The following is a 20,607-nucleotide window of genomic DNA, read 5'->3' on the forward strand; positions in this document are numbered from 1 at the left end:
TCTCTCTCTCTCTCTCTCTCTCTCTCTCTCTCTCTCTCTCTCTCTCTCTCTCTCTCTTGTTTTTAAGTCGTTACATTTAGAGTTAATGAATGCTTGCCTTGATTTGATTGAAGTGTACCTGTTATAGTGGTATCTAGCTGGCCCTTAGTTCTTTGAGTGGTTATTGTTGATTTTTGTAGTCCTAAAGCAGCAATAGATTAAAGAGGTGGCATTTTGACGGTATAGATAGAACCATCTTCTTGATTTTAGTTGTTGCAAAGAAAAGTATGATACTATATATTTGCTATTCTTTTTTTCTTTTTTCTTTTAGTTAACTGTTTAAATCTTAAGAAGGCTTTCATCACTAGAACAGCTATCTTAAATGAGGCATAGGAACAGGAAATATGTAATTCAAGAATAACTTCAGATCAAAAATTTGAAGGAGGAAAGCTTGTTAGTTTTATGATGGGAACATCTGTTATGCTGTAGGAAATTACTTCAAGACTTTCAAAGCTGTTCCAGGCTTAGTTGTTAGCAGGTCCTTTCCCTTTCCTTAAATCTTTTATTCATTTTATTTTAGTTTCTTGACTGTTGAACTTAAGCAGGAGTTTTACAAATGTTAGAATCAATTTCTTACCTTAATTTGAAGTTACTTTTTATTCTTCTGCAAATTTATTCATACTATACCTTTACCAATGTTTAGTTCAATGATTTGAGTAAACAGAGTAAGCCATTAAAACCAGTGTTCTCAGCTAGAGCAGGTGAAAGGTGAGTGGTTTTTATATTTTGGTGGTTATTCTCTTATTTAACTATGTGACTTTCTTGTGTGGGAGAGGAAGTCTGTAATGTTCTGCTGAGATTGTTAGTGGAGACAATTCTTCCCTAAGGATATCTGTGTGCTAAATACAATTCTTTCATCTTCGTGACTATGATATATATTTGTGTGTAAAATTAATAATAATATTACTACTTTTCACTTTGCATCTTTTGACTAATCACAATACTAATATATTACTTCCTTTCTTCATTTTGCTGTAATTCACTTGGACTGCACAGATCCTTTCTCTGCTACTCTAGATGCTGTTGATGATGCCATTCCAAGTTTAAATCCTTTCCTCACAAAAAGTAGTGGTGATGTTCACCTTCCCATTTCTTCAGATGTATCCACTTTTACTACTAGGACACCTACTCATGAAATGTTTGTTGGTAAAGTACCATTTAACCTTTTTTTCCCCAATTAAAGTCTGTACTAAGGTTTTGGGTTTTGTTTTGTTTGTTTATTTGTTTGTTTTATTGTTAGTTACATTTAAAGTCCTGCGGTGGTTACTTTGGATTGTAACATCAAATTTTAAAATTAACTGAAATGATAATATATTAAGATTCTTTAAATACTCCTGGTTATATTTACTGTAGATTTTAGGAAACAAATTTCTTTGAGTGTATTTTCTGTGTTTTGTTGTCTGCTATAGTTTAATATCTTGTGTAGTATCCTGTTAATTAGTTCACAGAATTAATGTAAAAGTAGCATCTTCATTTATGTTTATATGTGTTTGTATTTTTACTTTTGTATACTGGAAGGAGAGCAGTTATTCTTATTAAAACTATTGCAAATCAACACAGAAGTTATGCTCACAGTCAGCTATTGGATGGAACACAGGGCCCCCAATGGAGGAGCTAGAGAAAGTACCCAAGGAGCTGAAGGGGGNTGCAACCCTGTAGGTGGAACAACAATATGAACTAACCAGTACCCCCTGAGCTNGTGTCTCTAGCTGCATATGTAGCAGAAGATGGCCTANTNNGCCATCANTGGGAAGAGAGGCCCCTTGGTCTTGCAAACTTTATATGACCCAGCACAGGGGAAGGCCAGGGCCAAGTAGTGGGAGTGGGAGGGTAGGGGAGCAGGGGCAAGGGGGGGGGGTAATAGGGAACTTTCGGGATAGCATTTGAAATGTAAATAAAGAAAATAATAATAATAAAAATTAAAAAAAAAAACTATTGCAAATCATAATTCCATATTGCCCTAAATGATGCCTATCCTTAGTCCCCTTTTTTGTAAGGGTATCTCTTCATTACTTGTCTGAAGATAAAATTAAAAAAGTATGTGTTACGTTTAAGTGACAAGTGAGAAACATGATTGGACTAACCCATCACAGTATATGAAAAGCCAGAATTTACTTGAGTTATATAGGAAGTAGTAAGTTTTAAAATAAGAAAAAAAGTTACAATTTTTGTCTAGGTCTGCTTTATCTGACTTGTTTTAATTCCTTTTGGTTCCTCCATCCCCAGTCCTTCCTTTTCTCTTTCATCTTGTGTCTCTTGCTTATGTGCCTTGTCAGAATTTTCTTGGTACTCAAGCTTACCCTAATACTGCTCTTTAAAAAAACAAAAAACAAAAAAAAAACCCCATAGTGTCTTTTTTTTATTATTAGATATTTTCTTTATTTACATTTCAAATGTTTTCTCCTTTACTAGTTTCCCCTCCAAAAGTCCCCTATACCCTCCCCCCTTCCCCCTCCCCCTGTTCCCCAACCCACCCACTCCCATTCCCAGTCTTGGCATTCCCCTATACTGGGGCATAGAACCTTCAAAGGACCTAGGGTCTGTCCTCCCATTGATAACCGGCTAGGCCATCCTCATCTACATATACAGCTAGAGCCACATGTCCCACCATGTGTTTTCTTTGATTGGTGGTTTAGTTTCAAGGAACTCTGGGGGTACTGATTAGTTCATATTGATGTTCCTCCTATGGGGCTTCAGACTCCTTCAGCTCCTTGGGTACTTTCTCTAGCTCCTTCATTGGGGACCTTGTGCCCAATGTGTCATGAGCCTTCTATTGTTGTTGACTTACTTTGTTGATGAATTATATAAGAGAAGTTTCTGTTTTTCTCCCTGTAAAGTAAGTTTTCATAACTTCCTCTCCTTCTCCATGATATAGGTCTTACTATGTATCTGGCCGTTTTGGAAAATGCAGTATGTAGACCAGGCTATCCTTGAACTCATAGAGATCTGCCTACCCCTACCTCCTTAGTACTGAGTTTAAAAATGTATCCGTCCACAGCTGGCTTAATTTTCATAAACTTGTTAAGAATAAATAGGCCTGCTCCTCTATCTCTTCACCACCACCCCTACCCCTGTCATGTCCCCTGACCTACTCTGGTACTGAAGATTGAACCTAGGAACTTGGACACTCAGCAGATTATATCACTGAGCTATATCTCAGTCCTTATTTGCTTTTTTAAATTGCATCCCCTCCCTTTCTAATTTTCCTTATTTTTCTTTTAGCACATTATGATTTTATAAGTAGGTACCTTATTATACCTTTTACTCTATACTTAGATATTTTCATGTGTGTATTTTACCTTTAATATTACTAGCTTGTAGAATTTAAAGCTCTATGTATTCGTTGATTTCTTTTCAACTATGGTGGGTTTTTAAAATTTATTCATTTGTATGTATGTGTATGTCTATGTGTGAGTATAGTAGCATGTGTAGGTGAGTGCTCTTGATAGCCGTAAGAGAGCATTAGTTATCCTGGAGGCAATAGTGATCCACTTGATTTGGGTACTGGGAATTGAAGTCTGATCCTCTGGAAGAGCTCCAAATACTCTTAACCATTGATTCATCTTTGTAGCTCTGCAAATGTGTGGGGTTTTTTTGGTTTTTTGTTTTTTGGTTTTTGGTTTTTTTTGCCAGTGTACTGCAATTAAAAATAAGCCCAGATAATTTTGTGTATTTATACACAGCACTTGATTCCCTTAAATTGTCATTAAATGTATATATACAGTCTGGGAATGGTTGGTATAAGCCTTTAATCCCAGCACTTGGGAAGCAGATGGTGGATCTCTACGATTGAGGCCAGGGTGGTCTATACAACAAGAATCTGTCTCAAAGAAAAAAAAAACAAAGCAATAAATGTATATATGCAGCACCAATGACATCTTTAAAGGGAATTTTTGAGGACATTTGATAGGAAAATGTTTGGACTCCTGCAAATTTTTGTTTGAATTCAAGTTCTACTTTAAACATTTAGTCTTTGTGGGTCTATGAAAGTTGGTATATTCTTGTGGAACAGTCAGGAGAATAGATGTTAATGCTTAATACCTAATACTATGCCAAACATTTACAAATATCACAAAACTATCATGGAAAGCAATCTTGTATAAGTGGAATGCTTCATATTTTTAATATGTTTCTTACCTAAGTTATTTAAGCATCTTTAAGATGATTATTTGCATTGCTTTTATTTGTAGAATTGTTGAGTCATTTGTGTTGGGGGCCCAGAAGTAGCAACAAAAGTTCAAGTTCATAAAAATGATTTACTTTTAGTTAATAAAAACTGGAAAGGATAGATGGCTCAGCACTGAAGAGCACTTGCTACTTTTCTGGGTGACTTGATCCAGTTTCTTGCACCCATATGGTGTCTCACATATGGTTGCAAGGATTCAGTGCCCTCTTCTGTCCTCCAGGGACAGAAGTCAGGTAGGCATTCATTGCACACACATGCAAGCAAAGCACCCATATATGTAAAACAAGTAAATATATATAAAAATATTATATACTGTAAAATTTTATTTTTCTCCTGTTTATATAAAGTGAATATATATATATATATATATATATATATATATATATGATAAATCTCAATAATATTCTGGAATCAACTAACTGGATATTCAAGTGTTAGTAAGTCTTTGGCCTTAGATAAAATGGTTTAATCTGTTCAGTTTGCCAACCCAGCCAGTTTGTCTTTTTTAAAAAAAAATTTTTTTTTTTAGTGAGTGTTTGTGTGGGGGTGTGTGTTGCAGTTGTTAATTAACTCCTCAAATTGCCTCAGCATAGTATGGCACGGGTTCCTCGCTACCTACTCCACAGTATTCTGGGTTCTAAACACACACACCATTATATATTAGCATGCCTTAAACAGTTCAGTAGCTGGGCCACTCTCAAACCTACATGCTGCCAATGCCTCCCCTCTGAGACTCCTGAGTTATTACTTACTAAAATCTATATTCCATCTGCCCTAGACCCAATTGGATCTTTTCCCACTCTTACATGATTGGTATGCCCTCTCTTCTGCACCTCCTAGACTTGGACCTTATTTCTTTCCTAGCATGGTGGTTGTTCTTCCTTCTTCCTCTCCTAAAGTCTCACCTCTGTCTCTGCCCAGCCATTGTCCACTGGCAACTTTATTTTCCAGTCAGAACCAACTGGGGACAGGGACCCTTTACATCTTATATGTAGATTCTCCTGCAATTTTGGGAACCCAATTAAGTTAATACAAGAGTTAGACAAGCCGGGCAGTGGTGACGCACGCCTTTAGTCCGAGCACTTGAGAGGTAGAGGCAGGTGGATTTCTGAGTTCGAGGCCAGCCTGGTCTACAGAGTGAGTTCCAGGACAGCCAGAGCTACACAGAGAAACCCTGTCTCGAAAAACCGAAAAAAAGAGTTAGACAAAATCTACCACAGGTGTAGGTGTATGCATGTAAGCACCACAGCTTACATGTGGAAGTCAGAGGACAACTTGCTGCAGTTAGTGTACCCATTTCACCATGTGGGTTCTGGGATTGAACTAAGGTCCTTAGGCTTGATGCCTTTACCAATTGAACTGTCTTGCTGGCCTGTTTTCAAAGATGTTTGGGATGGTTTTCTTTCCCAGTGCCAGTTATTTTGTGCCTCTCAGTTCATTTATTATGTCCTTATGAGATTGGCCTGAAATATTGTCTGTCTAGTGGTGCCAACCAAGAACTGTTTTCTCTGGGTCTTAGGAAAAGTCAGAGTAGGTTTTCTCTTTCCCTCCCCTCCTTTCCTTCTCTTCTTTCCTTCCTCTTATCTCTTCCTCCTTCCTTTTCCTCTCTCCTCTGTCTCCTTTCCTCTTTCCCGTTCAAGTGTATCTTTTGAAGTAGTGCTATTAGTTGCTTATTGTTTGTTTAGGTAAGGTTTCACCATGTGGCCCAGATTGGCCCAAGATGCAGATGCCTCCTGCTTCTACTCTCTGAAGGTGTTTTTGTTCTTACAGTTTTCCCCAGTGTTATGTACCTATATGTGTATACGCTGTGTTTGTCTGGTGTGTGTATGCCATGCCCTGACATGGAGGTTAGAAGATAGCTTTGTGGAGTTGGTTCACTTTTATGGGTTATGGAGTTCTGGTGATTGGTCTCAGGATGTGAGACTTCCATGGCATGCTAAGCCATCTTGTTGGCTCAACCTTAAGGTTTTGTATTTCTGTTTTAAGTAGCTTTTAAAATTTAAAAATTGATAATCCTGATAAGTAACCGAAAAAGTGACAGAAGAGTGTTAGGCTAATCATATTCACTGAAATAGTAAACAAAATCTTTACCTTGAATGTATGTGTATTTGTATCTGTATGTGTGTGTACATGCACAGTGGTATACAGAAAGGATGATTACCTTAGAAATGTGTTGCTTGCGTCCCCAGACATTACAAATTATTTGAAATTACATTTTTGTCTATGTAGGAGCTTAAAAAAAATAAAAAAAAACTTGAGGTACATGTTTTGGATTACTTTTTTTCCCTTTTAACCTTTCTTTTTTGCACTTGTAGCTAATTATTATTATTATTATTTTTTTTTTTTTTTTTTTTTTTTTTTTTTTTTTTTTGGTTTTTCGAGACAGGGTTTCTCTGTGTAGCCCTGGCTGTACTGGAACTCACTTTGTAGACCAGGCTGGACTCGAACTCAGAAATCCGCCTGCCTTTGCCTCCTGAGTGCTAGGATTAAAGGAGTGCGCCACCACTCCCGGTTATTATTTTTTTAATTATTCAAGTAATCACCTTAAAGACTTCAGAAGATGGTTCTCCTATAATAGGAAATTATGGAGTTGTACTAAGATTGCTATAAAGGGTAGGAAGAAGGACAATATAGAAGGAGAAATTGGGTATTAGCCGTATTGGACTGTCTATAAATTATTGTTATATATATGACCAATAGATTAGTGATCCTTTAGCCAAGGTTAATTCAAGTCCTTGGAGTAGAAGTGTACATCTTACAGTGTGGTAGTAACATGAACAGATTTGTAAGTACGCTTATATTTTGTTCTTAAGAAGCTGTGAGTAATGTTGTCTTGTATGGATGTGTGTTTCAGGCTAGTTTTAGACTAATTAGCATACTTGCCCACTTACTTGTCATTCCTAGTGTTAAAAACGTTAAGTTGAATTGAAAGAGTGGATGGGAGTTGAAAGAAGAATATCATTTTTCTTTAATGTCTTTAAAACTTGGCAGAAACATTTGTGAGATTGCAACTTTTAGAATCCTAGCAATTCTCAGATTTATCCTAAACCATGTAATTTCTGAGCCAGTGATATGGCTCAGTTGGTTAAAGGTGCTTTCTGCCAAGCAGTGAGACCTGAATTTGTATCCCAACCTCACATGGTGGAGGAAAGGAACTAACACTCAGAAGTTGAGTTCCGACTTGCACACATACACTGTAGCACATGCATGTCCACAAGCATATGCCCAAGCACACACAAATAAGTGTAATAGCAAAACTTATTATTATTTTTTTTAATGTGTGACAGTTGGGGTGAAGTAGGGAAAGGGAAAGTGGGTAGGAGAGATACAGCATGCAGAAAGTTGTAGGTAGAGAGACAGCATGGTGTGTTAGATGACTTCAAGTTTTAAGAGATTATCAGATGCAAAATTAAGATAAAATATAAGAAAAGGTTTCATTTCTGTGGTGAAGTAAGCTCATAAGTAAATATGTTCTGAGTTGTTTTTTTTTTTTTTGTGGGTGATTTTAATGGAAATGTAGCTGGTGTGGATGGTTCATACCTTTAGTCTTCGCACTTGGGCTGAGGATCACTTGGACAACAATGTGATAGCATATCTTAACAGGAATGTGATATAATGAAGAGAACTTTTGCTTTAGAACTAGGTTTTTTGTTAAGCAGTGTATTACTTTCCCATTCTATTCCCATTCTTAAAGGTAATGTATAGTTGCTGTGTGTAACTGTTGAGACAGTTAGTAGAGAATTGAGCATGTGTGCGTTTTGTTTGCTTTGTCTTAGGATTCAGTCCTTCTCCGGTTGCACAGCCACATTCTTCAGCTGGCCTTAATGTTGACTTTGAATCTGTGTTTGGAAATAAATCTACGAATGTTGCTTTAGATTCTGGTGGTAAGAAAAGAGTTTTTGTTGTTTTTATTTAAAATACGATAGGTAGCATGTTAATATAGATCCTCTATAGGAAACATGATGCTGCTTTTAGCATCTATAAATTAGAGAAATTGATCTTCCCCAAATCATTTAATGGGAACTTAAAAGAATATTAATTTTACCTTTTTCTTGGTAGCATTTTAGAGTTTAGGGGAACTTTGTTCCACTATGCAATAAGAAAACAATTTCTTGGTAAAGTGCTAAATTGTTAGTCACTATTTGGAAAGTACTATAGCTTTTGGTCATTGCAATTTTTCTTCTACTGAAATGAAAAATGACCATTTGGTCTTACGGTGTGTGAGATTATTTTTAAACTGAAGATATAGTGCGTGGTACCTGATTTATTTAGATAGTTTCTATATAAATTAAGTAGAGTATGTTAAAGGGTTTATGACTACAGGCTTTAAAAATTATTTTAGTACTGATTATTATTAAGGTGCACCTATTAATTTGTATTTTAAAAACTATAAAACTTTAGAATGAGGATTGTACTTTATGCTTCTTCTTAGCTTGAAGTTTATAAAGTAAACATGTTCTAATTTTATTCCTACAAGTAGATGATCACTGACTTTGACTAACAAATTTTAACTTTAAAACATGTTGGGGTATTTTTAGTTACGTAATGTTTAATTAGTTACCCATAAAGTAAGAAGCAAGCTTATTTGTATGGACTAAGAATTTATTTAGTGTATAGGAATAGGTTTTGTATTAAGCTCATTTGCATGTGCATGTAGGCACATTTGGAGGCCAGAAGAGGGCATTGGATTCCCTAGAACTAGAGTTATAGGCAGTTGTAAGCCACCATGTGGGTAAAGGGTCCTCTGAAAGAGCAACCAGTGCTCTTAACCACTGGCCCATCTCCCCAGCCTCTGACGTAGGTTCTTATATTCCCAAATATGAGAAGTGTGAGGAGCTCTCTAATATATGCCTTCTAGGGCTTGTGAGGTAGCTCAGTGGTAAGGGCACTCACTTATCTGCAAAGCCTTCTAACCTTAGTTCAATCTCCAGGATTCACATTGGAGAGAATCAACTCTTATGGATTTTCTTTTGAGGCAGGCAGGCAGGCAGGCAGACAGACAGACAGACAGACACACACACACACACACACACACACACACACACAGTTTTACAAGAACAGTTTGTTGTGACTGAGCATGTTGGCACATACCTTTACTTCTACCACTAGGAAAGCAAAAATTGGTGGATCTCTATGAATTTGATGTCAGCTTGGTCTGCGTAGACATTCTGGCCCAGTTAGAACTGTGCAGTAAAGACTTGTCAAAAATGATTTTTAGGTATTTTTTTAAAAGATTTAATTTTTTTTAAAATTACGTGTTTGGAGGGGGGTAGGTATGTACACATAAGTGCAGGTACCAGCAGAGGCCAGAGACATTGGACACCCTGGGCTCAAGTTACAGGTGTTTCCCACCTGACGTGGGTACCGAGAACTGCTCAGCCATTTCTTCAGCTCCAATATAAGACATTATAAAATATTCTTACTCGACATAAAAAAGGACTTTATCCTAAAGTGTTTAGAAAAATGTTACTGGAATAGGGAGAGATTTACATTCCCCTCCCCTTTTATAGCATTTTATTATCATCCCCTTAAATTTGGGTATAATTTTGTTATTAGATTTTAGACACACTATTTCTGTTAAGTTCAGTTAAAGATGGCAGATTTTTCTTTCAACGTGAGGGCATTTCCCATGTTCTGGGAAAACTTCCAGTGAGTAAACAAGGAGAAAAGGGAGAGAGTTCCTTTAGAAAGGCGTAGCCCATGAAGTTCCTTACGCATCCCATTTCATCTGTTTGTAACTTTAAGGCTTTGATGAACTAGGTGGACTTCTCAAACCAACAGTGGCCTCCCAGAACCAGAGTCTCCCTGTTGCCAAACTCCCGCCTAACAAGCTAGTGTCTGATGACTTGGATTCATCGTTAGCCAACCTTGTGGGCAGTGAGTAGTCCTTCAATTCTTCAGTCATTCTTAAGCTTAAATTGTTAAAATGATGCTAGTTTGTAAAGACTTTTCTCTTTTCCTAGATCTTGGCATTGGAAATGGAACCACTAAGAAGTAAGTGTCTTTTTTTTTTTTTTTCATTTTTTATTAGATATTTTCTTCATTTACATTTCAAATGCTATCCCGAAAGTCCCCTATACCCTCCTCCCGCCCTGCTCCCCTGCCCACCCACTAAGAAGTGTCTTATTTGTATTACTTAAATATTATATAGAACCTATTCTGACTTTCACTTCAGAAGTACATATAGAGATATCACCTTGGTACAATAAATGTTCAGTATGTTCATATAGTTCAGAAACATTGTATGTTTATGTTTATTTAAAGTGATGTAAGTTGGAGTCAACCAGGTGAAAAGAAGTTAACTGGAGGATCTAACTGGCAACCAAAGGTTGCACCAACAACTGCCTGGAGTGCTGCAACCATGGTGAGTTGGGGAAGCTTATATAGTAATACCTGAATGTCTTAACTAAATGTTAACAAATAGAACGTCGTAGACATACGTGGAAACATTATTACTAAGTTTTATTAAGTACTTCATTGTTTCTTTAAAGATGATTGACTGACTTTGTCAGGCACATTTTAACTCCTAACATGTATTTTCCATGATAGATCTCAATCTAATGAATAATGTGTGGCTGTGGTAGGAGCTATTATTTTCTCCCACTTAGTACATGCACGGCGTGTGCAACAGTATTGCAGAGATCTTGAGTAATGGGATGTATTCTTAGTATTGTTGCTCTCAAATTTATTATTTATTTTTTGTAACCTAAAGTCCTTATATCCTTTAGACCTGATGATGGGTAAACAAGTTACTTTCTTAGGTCTTCTTAGTATTATATAGTTCCTCGTTATTTGTGGCCATTCAATACTTGATTGAAGTTCCCCGATTCCCCGATAACCGAATTAGTGAGCCATTGCTAGGGAAAACATTCATTTATATATTTTACATTGTAATTTCACATCCTGAAAAAACCCTCATTCTAAGCCAGACATACCTCTAATTTATTCCGTCTTACTGAGGAAGAAACTGTTGCATGTTATAATTTATATACCTCTGCACACATGCATGAAAGTACTGTGAATACTGAATTTGGGGATTATAAAGTTTACTAACAGCAGGCAGATAATTGTGTGCTAGTTAATTAGCAGCTAGAACCAAAGAGAGTCTATCGATGTTTTTAATTACTGTGTTAATTGTATTGTGGCCCAGAATAGCTTATGGCTACTTTCCTGTCTTTTCCTGCTTTATCTTAATCTGCTAAGTTTCTTCTCCCTCAGTTAGGGAAATACATACTCCTTCCTTTCTTTCAGTGGGGATGACAGCAGGGTTTTGATCACTTTGGTGCTATATAGTATAGCTTCCCCAACTGTTACTAGGAAGCTCCATTGTGCTTAATAAAGTCCCTTATGGAACATTACTCTGTTTGGGTTGCTTAGATGCTAAAATTGTGGGCTGAGGCTAAATCTGTATAAAAGGTTTTGACTTTTTTTTTTTTTTTTTAAGATTTATTTATTTTAAGTAGGTGAGTACACTGCAGCTGTTTTCAGACACACCAGATGGTTGTGAGCCTCCCTGTATTTGCTGGAAATTGAACTTAGGATGTCTAAAAGAGCAGTCTATACTCTTAACTTCTGAGCCACCTCTCTATCCCTTGACTACTTTTTAAAGAGTTAATAGCTTTAGACTTTATAAAATGAAAGGCTCAAGTTTAATTTTGTTGTTTTGAGGATGCAGGTGTGAGCCTATGTAAAACTTATGTGACATACCCCAAACTGATTCTGAATTTACTAAGTGGTCCAGATCAGCTTCAAATGTACCCTCCTTCTCCCTTGGCCTCCCACGTGCTGGAATTTCAGGTTTTTAACATTATGTCTAGCTTCATAGTTTGGGTTTTTACATACAAACACAGCATATGCACATGACTTATAGTAAGTGTAAGAGTACAGTGCTCTCTCAGGAGAGTTGGAGTACATACATCACTTGGAAGTACAATGTTACCTGTGCTGCTTTTTTAGATCTCCATATGAAAAGCAGTTAAAGAGTTGATTTAAGTTGAAACCTGAGTCTGAATGTAGTGTTTTCCCTTTATAACATACCTCAGTGACTAAAACTGTCCGAAAGCTTTCAATAGTATTTACCTTAAGATGGACTACTAGAATGTAATATACACCTAACCATCTAACATTGTATGTAAATTGTCAAAATAACAGTGTATTATATATGTTAGTATGGGTCATCTCTTACGATATCTTACTTATTTGTGTGTATTTGATAGTTTATTTTTTGATGGCTAACGTGTGGGGCCTGTGATGTGACTCACTAAGAATAAACTGCTGCTTATGGTGTTTTTTCATATTTCTAACCTTTTGATTAATTCTTAAACACTGTCAAGGTTTTTAATTTTTAAATTGTAAATAAATACATTTATTTTATCAAAATATTTGTTATGCCACAACCTCTTTTCATTGATGGTCCTGCCCTGGTGGTAGACATGTGATGTCATGTTATTTTGAGGATGCCCTTGAATTTTTCTTACTAATGTCACTATGTATTTCGTTTTAAATACATTTGTAAATAGTAAAGCACTGCGTATATAAAGGGGGGTAGCTAAAAGTCCCTTCACCTTATCAACCTTGATAGTGTTTTGGTAATAGATGTTCTTTTATGAGATATAAAAATACCCAGAATTTTAGGTAGTGAATGTACATGTAAACTAAAATGCTCTCTGTGTATTTTGTTGTGTAAGTACTTGCTCTAATCCAGTGTTATTGCATTATGTAATTGTTCTCCCTGGGAAAAACAGAATGGCATGCATTTTCCACAATACGTAAGTGACCAAAAACTAGCCTCTTGTTTTTCTTTTTTTTTTTTTTTTTTTTTTTTTTTGCAATAAATTGGCATGCTATTAACCACCGCTGCAGCAGAATCTCATAACCTTCCAGCTATTCTTTGTTTCCACATCAGATATTCAGTGTGCCAGAAATTATTCCTAGCATCTACTGATTTTCATGGGTGTGTTGCAGAATTGATTCTCATGGTGGCATGGGAACTACCAATTTTTCTTTCTTGCTTAATATTCCGCCATTTGCTGCCAGATGGCTGGGTGTCTGTGTGTATCTGTGCTGCCACCGTGCACTTGATGACTTTTGAATGAAGGGAATTGTTGATTGTGATCATGTTTAAAATAACAATTGCATGTAATCTTCCAGGCTTCTGCTGTACTTGGCAGTTTGTCTTACTGCTCTTGTAGATCTTGGTTTTGAAGTAGGGAGAGACCAATACGCCCTACATGCTCACCTAAATACTAAACTTCACTCTTTAGTGTTATTTTTAAAGTTATGCTTTATTTAACTTCATGCATATGTTAAAACTGCTGTATAATTTCATGTTTTCAATCATACTTTAGCTGTGTTGGTCTTTCACCTGTATTCAGTTTTAGTTTTTTATGAGAGAGAGAATATTATTGTTAAGACAGCAGCCATACCTAAAATATTATGTTTCTAGTATGTTTACAAGTCATCAATTAAAGAAGCAGGAAAAGGGGTCCTCACTAATATATCAATTTAGAACATGCTTGTTCCTCTTAAGTAATTGATAGTTTTGGAACAAATTAGAAAGCTAACTTGCAGCTACTTATGTGAAAGCTATGATCATAGGAGTAGTCACTCGAGGTCTTTCTGTGGTTTTTTTGAACGTCAGGTTCCTAATTGATATGGAATCATAAGGTTTTATTTCTTTTTCCCTTCTAGTACTAAAGAAACATATTAACAGTCCATATTATGTTCTTCTCTATAAAATTTTTTTTGAAAATGATGGGCATTAAAGTTTGGAACTTTTTGATATTTTAAAATACCTGAAGACTTTTTAATTTGTTTTCTTATTTTGGTGGGGCTGTGGATAGGACAAGCACTTTGTCACAGTGTTTGAAAGCTATATGCTATAAAGGTCTTAGACTCTGGGCGAGTCTAAGCTTAAGTGTTTTTTTGGTTTTTTGTTTTTTTTTTTTTTCCTTTTAACAATTTTGCTTTTCTGCTAATTTTGAGATTTTTCTCACTGAGTATTAATTCACAGTTACCAGTAATCATAAATGTCACTTAATCATAGCTGTCTTAGCAATTTGTTTTAAAATAGAAATCTGACAGTCCTTTAAAATCATGAGATGCAGGAATTAACATTTCCTGTTTTACTTTTTCTTTTGCCATATCAGGCCCCCCCTGTAATGGCCTATCCTGCTACTACACCAACAGGCATGATAGGATATGGAATTGTAAGTATATTTCTAAATATAATTTTTGGAAAGTAGAGTAATTTATTCTTAACATGATTTATTACAACCTTAGATTTTTTTAAAATTATTTTATTAGATATTTTCTTCATTTACACTTCAAAGGCTATCCCGAATGTCCCCTATGCCCTCCCCNCCCGCCCTGCTCCCCTACCCACTCACTCCCACTTCTTGGCCCTGGCGTTCCCCTGTATGGGGCATATAAAGTTTGCAAGACCAAGGGGTCTCTCTTCCCAATGGTGGCTGACTAGGCCATCTTCTGCTATATATATGCAGATAGAGACACGAGCTCTGGGGGTACTGATTAGTTCATATTGTTGTTCCACTTTTAGGGTTGCAGACCCCTTAAGCTCCTTGGATAATTTCTCTAGCTCTTCCTCCATTGGGGTCTCTTGTGTTCTATCCTATAGGCATCCACTTCTATATTTGCCAGGCACTGGCATAGCCTCACAAGAGATAGCTATATCAGTGTCCTTTCAGCAAAATCTTGCAATAGTGTCTGCATTTGGTGGCTGATTATGGGATGGACTCCCAGGTGGGGCAGTCTCTGGATGGTCCATCCTTTTGTCTTAGCTCCAAACTTTGTCTCTGCAACTTCTTTTTAAAAAAAGTAGTACCCTATAGTCTAAGAACCTAACCATTGCTTCCATAAGTATCTTTTAGAATATTTGTTGTAAAATAGGTATTATGATTAGTGTGCCTAGTGTTAATTTGTTTTTCGACTTATAACTTTGCTGTATATGTTGTTTTTCATTACAAAATGATTTAAATGTTAATGTTAACTTCAAGCTATTTTGTTACAAGTAGTGAGATGCTACCACCTTAATACTGTGGAATTGAATAATTGAGTTAATTAGGGGTAAATTTAATGTGGTATAGGCCAGAACGATTTTCCTCTGACAGTGACTGTTGGAGAACAAAACCGGTCTTTGAACCATTCACCATTCCCACAATCTATATTCTGTTACTGTCAGTGACATGAGGTTGATCTCTGAACTCCACACTTGTATTTATACCTATACATACATGAACATGTATGTAATATCTATACATATGTATACACACATACAATCAGCCATCATTTATGACCATTTACATAGTGACATAAAACTTGATTTTATACTCAAGCAATTGGGTTGTTTTGAAGTATGTTACTGCTTAGCTGTAGAGCCTATAGGTTTTCTCTGTACGTGGACCCTGAGGACCTGGGTACTTGGGAAACCTTTCTCTGCCATCATCCCCTCCCCCCTTTTTTTCCCTTTTTGGTCAGTAATACTTTTTGTTTTACTATAATACAGTTTAAGTTTGGCAAATCCATTGAATAGGAAAATTAGGCTTTATTTGCTACTTTTTTGTTTGTTTTGTTTTTGAGACAGGATTTCTCTGTGGAGCTTAATTAGCTGTCCTTGAATTTGCTCTGTAGACCATGCTAGCCTTGAGCTCTAGAGATCCACCTGCCTCTGCCTCCTGAGGGCTGGGATTAAAGGTGTGAGCCACCACCTCCTGTCTATTTTCTACTTTTTAAGAGTGAACTCTATATGAAAGCAGTACTTTTTTAAAAAGTACATATTACTCTTATTTGCATGCAGAAGAATTTATCCTTATAGTCAGAGCAAAGATACTGTTAACTTTACATTCCTGTTAGTTAGCCTTCTTTCTTACTTCCTCCAGAATAATGAATATGTAAACTAGAATTTCTTAAGTAATTTTATTCTATCTTTTTAGCCTCCTCAGATGGGAAGTGTACCTGTTATGACACAACCAACCTTAATATACAGCCAGCCTGTCATGAGACCACCAAACCCCTTTGGCCCTGTATCAGGAGCACAGGTATTAATGATGTGCATAACTGTTGCAATATGCTGATTTTGAAGGGCTCTATAACATTTTCAATTTCTCTCATTCAAGAAAGACATCAAACTTTGCTTTTTGTCATGGATATTACTACTTGCTTTTTATCTTCCTTATTCAAGTACTTTTCAGAATATTGATTAATTCCAGAGAAGTGACAAGTAGATTATAGGTTTTATAGGTGGTAACTTCTTATAACTTCATGCTTATAACTGAGGATCCTTGTTTCTTTGTAATCCTTGAATTTAGACCCTCAAACCCCTTGCCTCAGAGTATCAGATCATACCCAACAGCTTGGTATTAGCTTTAAGTGTTGCTCTGGGGATGTTTATAGACTCTTAGAAAGCCTACAAAGTTTGATTGTTATTTTTTTCATTAGGTAAGTTTTTGTCACTAAAAATTGTGATAAAAGCAAACAAACAAAAAATAGGTACGAAGTATTAGAAAAGCCATGCTGATTTAGGTTCTTTAAAGGAGACTTCTTATATTCTTCCTGTTATGTTAAATGTTCTTAATTTTATTCTTTTGGGGTTGGGGAGGGCACATTAGAGCAGACTGGATTTTGTTTATTGTATGCTATTTGATAGAGCGCTTATGAAGTGCAGGGTAACTTATCCTGCTATGTGACTCTGCTTGTTACATATAATTATTAATGCGTACCTTAGTTTCCTAGATGGTTTTCAGAGTCAAAAGGTTGGTAGACTTATAAATTTGAAGCTTATTTGAAAACATATTATTCAGCAGTTAACTTGTATTTCTTTTCCATTTCCATACCTAGTAGGCTTAGTAGGATATATACTGTTATAAAGATAGTGTATATTCAATTTGAATCTAGTCTCTATTTGATAGATAGCACTGAATAGGAAACCATTTCATATTTGATCTTTTTGGGTATTAAAATCATTGATTAATGCTCTTACATGTGCTGAACATAAGCTTTGCTTTTGAGCTACATCCTAGCCAAGTCCCACTCCCTTCCTTTGTTTTTGTGCATGTTCATCATTCGGTACCTTTTAGAGATTTTCACTTGTTTATCTTACTTATAAAGGGGAGTATTAAGGTCTTTGTTTTGCATTTTTCCAGTTGTTTATGTAGAAAAAGCTGGATCCTCATAGGTTTGTTTTTGTTTTTACTTTTTTTTCTTTCTTTTTGTGCTTGTTTATGAGTTTGTTAATTTGTTGAGAATGGGGTTTTATATTATTTTTTAATTTGTACTTTACACTTTCCTGATCTTTTATATAGAGTGTTCACTGATGAACAGTAGCTTGTAAATTCCTTGTTTGCCATGTATAAGTATTAGGTCACTTAAGCAGGAAGACAGTTAAACCTAGTATTAGTTTTCTTTTCAAAGTTGCTATGAAAGGAAATAACTCTTTTAATGAGTATTTACATGATGATGGTTTTAGAGGTCGTTGAAGCTTTGTGATGGTGACAAAGGTTGCTATGCTTGCCATATTCTCTCCACTCTTTTTTATGTGTTAAAGCACAAAAATAAAATGGGTGTTTTCATTTAAAAACATAAGATTATTTTAAGAGGTCCCTTGGTTCATTAATTAGACTTCTTTGTTTAATGGAGTGCTGCTAGTTTTGTTTAAGGAGGATATGTGTTTTTATTGTGTTGGCAGTGGACATTTTTAAGCAAGTCTGACATCAGTTAAACAAGTGACTGAAAGGAAACTGACTTATGGATGCAGTTACTACAATAAATAAGCACTGCTGCCTTTAGATACTTGCTTAATTCAAGTCCTGAGAGTGCATGGGGGCTAGTGACTTTCTTGTAGGGAGCAATGACACTTTGCTTTTAGGCTTCATGTGGATTTTTTATTCATTTACTGGTATCTTGGCTTCCTGCCAATCTTGGATATTGATAGTGATAGTTCTCGACTGATTTGTCTAGCAGAATTTTCATGAATAAAGCTGTTTGGATTTCTAGCAGTATTTTATGCTCATTTATCTTTTCCTACTTATTATTATATAATATTATGAGAAAATTTACTTTGGGAATCAGATTTAGTACCATAAATGAAAATTTGATTCTGTAGCCCTCATTATATATCAGTTAATCATATAAAAAATATTAGGATTCTCATCTCTGACCTCTGTTGCTAATAAAACAAGTGCAGCGGAAGGCTTTACTTCCTAGGTTTTCTTTTTAAAACCTTAATTTCTTGTCTTATAGCCAGAAAGCATTAATAAAGCCTTGGGTGGCCAAAGTTTTACAATGTCATCATAGTAAACTTCAGCTTACTGTTCTCTGAGTGTATAGAAAGTGTGAGACTAGCTGGGCATGGTGGCGCACGCCTTTAATCCCAGCACTCGGGAGGCAGAGGCAGGCGGATTTCTGAGTTTGAGGCCAGCCTGGTCTACAAAGTGAGTTCCAGGACACCCAGGGCTATAAAGAGAAACCCTGTCTCCAAAAACCAAAAACCAAAAACCAAAAAAANAAAANAAAAAAAAAAAAAAAAACAAAAAAACCCCGAAACTGTGAGACTACATTTGTTTTATAGTATGTACTAGAAAAGTTTGTAATTTTAATTTTTTTCAAGCCTTATTTTGAATGATGGTTCTTAAACGCTTTAACTTCCCTTGTAGCCCACCACCCACCAGAGGTAGTGGGAAAGAAAGGATATAGGGGAAGTGGACCTGTTTAGAAACGTTCTTTGGAGCAACTCCTGTCTATGTTGTCTGGATATTGGCAGTTCAGTTCACAGGTTAGCAGCAGCAGATCAATCCATTCCCAAACATTTCATGAATATGCCAGCAGTCTAGTTCGGTAGATTCGAGTTAGCAACAGTGGTGACAACTTAGCAGACACAGCCAGACCTCAGCCTAAGCTTGTCAGCAGGAGGGACCAGAGGAACATCAGGAGAAGTTCTGTGCTGTGCCTCTCTCAGGGAAGTGAAGATCAGCTAAGCCGTGATCTTCACAGCATTGCTCAGCTAACTGTACCAGCAAGCCAAGCTCTGTCTGTCATTCTATATACCCTCCAAACATCACGTGTCCTCTACGTGCCTTGCCTCAGCACGGATCTTGCTTCAGCATGTGCATTCAATCAATCTAGAGTCCTCAAGTCCCAACAAATGGAGCTTAATGTTAGCAAAGAATCCTTCGTTGCACATCCTTTCACATGTTTGCTTTAGCAGAATCCTCTCTCCTGTGTCTGCTTCAGTGAAATGTTCCTTCAGGAGTCCGCCTTAGTCTTTCACCTGTATCTACTTATTCTTTCATATGTTTGCCTCAGCAAAACACCGTCCAACTGCTTTCCAAAGAGTGCTTAAGTTACCACTTCAAAAGTTTCTTTGAAAGTTTCATAATCTCATTTAAAATGTATTGTATTATGTCTTGGTATATTGCCTGAGTGTCTATACATGTTCCTGCCTGGTGCTTACAAAGGCCCAAAGAGGGCACCAGATTCCTGGAACTAGAGTTACACAGGTGTGAGTCATCATGTACCCATGCCATGCTGAGAATCTAACTGAGGTCCTAAGGAAGAACAGCAAGTGCTCTTAACCATTGAGCAATCACTTCAGCTCTGATAGCATTTAAACTTCTTTCTATAAGTTAAATATTATAGAATTGAGTTGAAATAAGCAGGAATTTAAATTTCGGAGCCTGCAATATGTGCATTAAGAGTCTATTAGTTTCCAAGGGCAGCAGTAACAAAATATGGCAAGCTTTGTGGAGTAATACAGCAACAGAATATTTACTTTCTGTTCCAAAGGCTGGAATTCTGAAGCTGTCCTCACATGGTGTCCTCTAGAAGAGGACTTATCCTTGCCTCTTGCTTCTCATAGAGGCAACCAAAGAATGGGACTGTTCTTAATAGAAAACTAATGGCATACAACACAGTATAGTATATATGTATTCCCATCTAGTAAATAGATTTGGATGTGCCACTAGTGATCTGGCTGTGCTCTAAACACCCTGAGGCAATTTATGGTTTCTGAGACTGAAGTTTGAAGCTGATTCTCTGGGATCTTGGAATAGTACTGTTATCTCTAAATATTTTTTGATGACATCAACTTTAAGAGAATGTGTTTTATTAGTGTTACTATATAAAACTCAGAGGCTGAGTAATGTGCAGTTGAATTGAAATTTTTTTCAGTGGGAAATCCAGTGTCAGGCTGCCAGCATGTGGCTAAAGCTTTCTTGGTGCTTCATAATATAGTAAAAGGGCAGTGATCATGAACACACAACCTGAGGAAACCCGTTGCTATAATAATGAATGAACACACTGCTCTCTCGCTCTCTCTCTCTCGCTCTCTCTCTCTCTCTCTCTCTCTCTCTCTCTCTCTCTCTCTCTCT

General features: G+C 36.4%; 1 protein-coding gene across 19 annotated transcripts in view; it reads left to right on the plus strand.

The window, feature by feature from the left end:
- Positions 1–20,607, plus strand: part of Picalm (phosphatidylinositol binding clathrin assembly protein) — an 85,821-nt gene that overhangs the window by 56,778 nt on the left and 8,436 nt on the right. For 2 of the 19 annotated variants that reach the window (XM_021209781.2, XM_029537831.1), the window contains exons 13-20: positions 1,036–1,185; positions 8,002–8,109; positions 9,971–10,102; positions 10,189–10,219; positions 10,490–10,589; positions 12,970–12,993; positions 14,374–14,433; positions 16,177–16,281. In XM_021209781.2, coding sequence (XP_021065440.1) covers positions 1,036–1,185; positions 8,002–8,109; positions 9,971–10,102; positions 10,189–10,219; positions 10,490–10,589; positions 12,970–12,993; positions 14,374–14,433; positions 16,177–16,281 — 710 coding nt within the window. The remainder of the gene's footprint in view (positions 1–1,035; positions 1,186–8,001; positions 8,110–9,970; positions 10,103–10,188; positions 10,220–10,489; positions 10,590–12,969; positions 12,994–14,373; positions 14,434–16,176; positions 16,282–20,607) is intronic. The other 17 variants (XM_021209787.2, XM_029537837.1, XM_021209821.2 and 14 more) reach the window with 10 other exon arrangements.

Source organism: Mus pahari, chromosome 1, assembly GCF_900095145.1.
Source record: "Mus pahari chromosome 1, PAHARI_EIJ_v1.1, whole genome shotgun sequence".
NCBI classification, from domain to species: domain Eukaryota; kingdom Metazoa; phylum Chordata; class Mammalia; order Rodentia; family Muridae; genus Mus; species Mus pahari.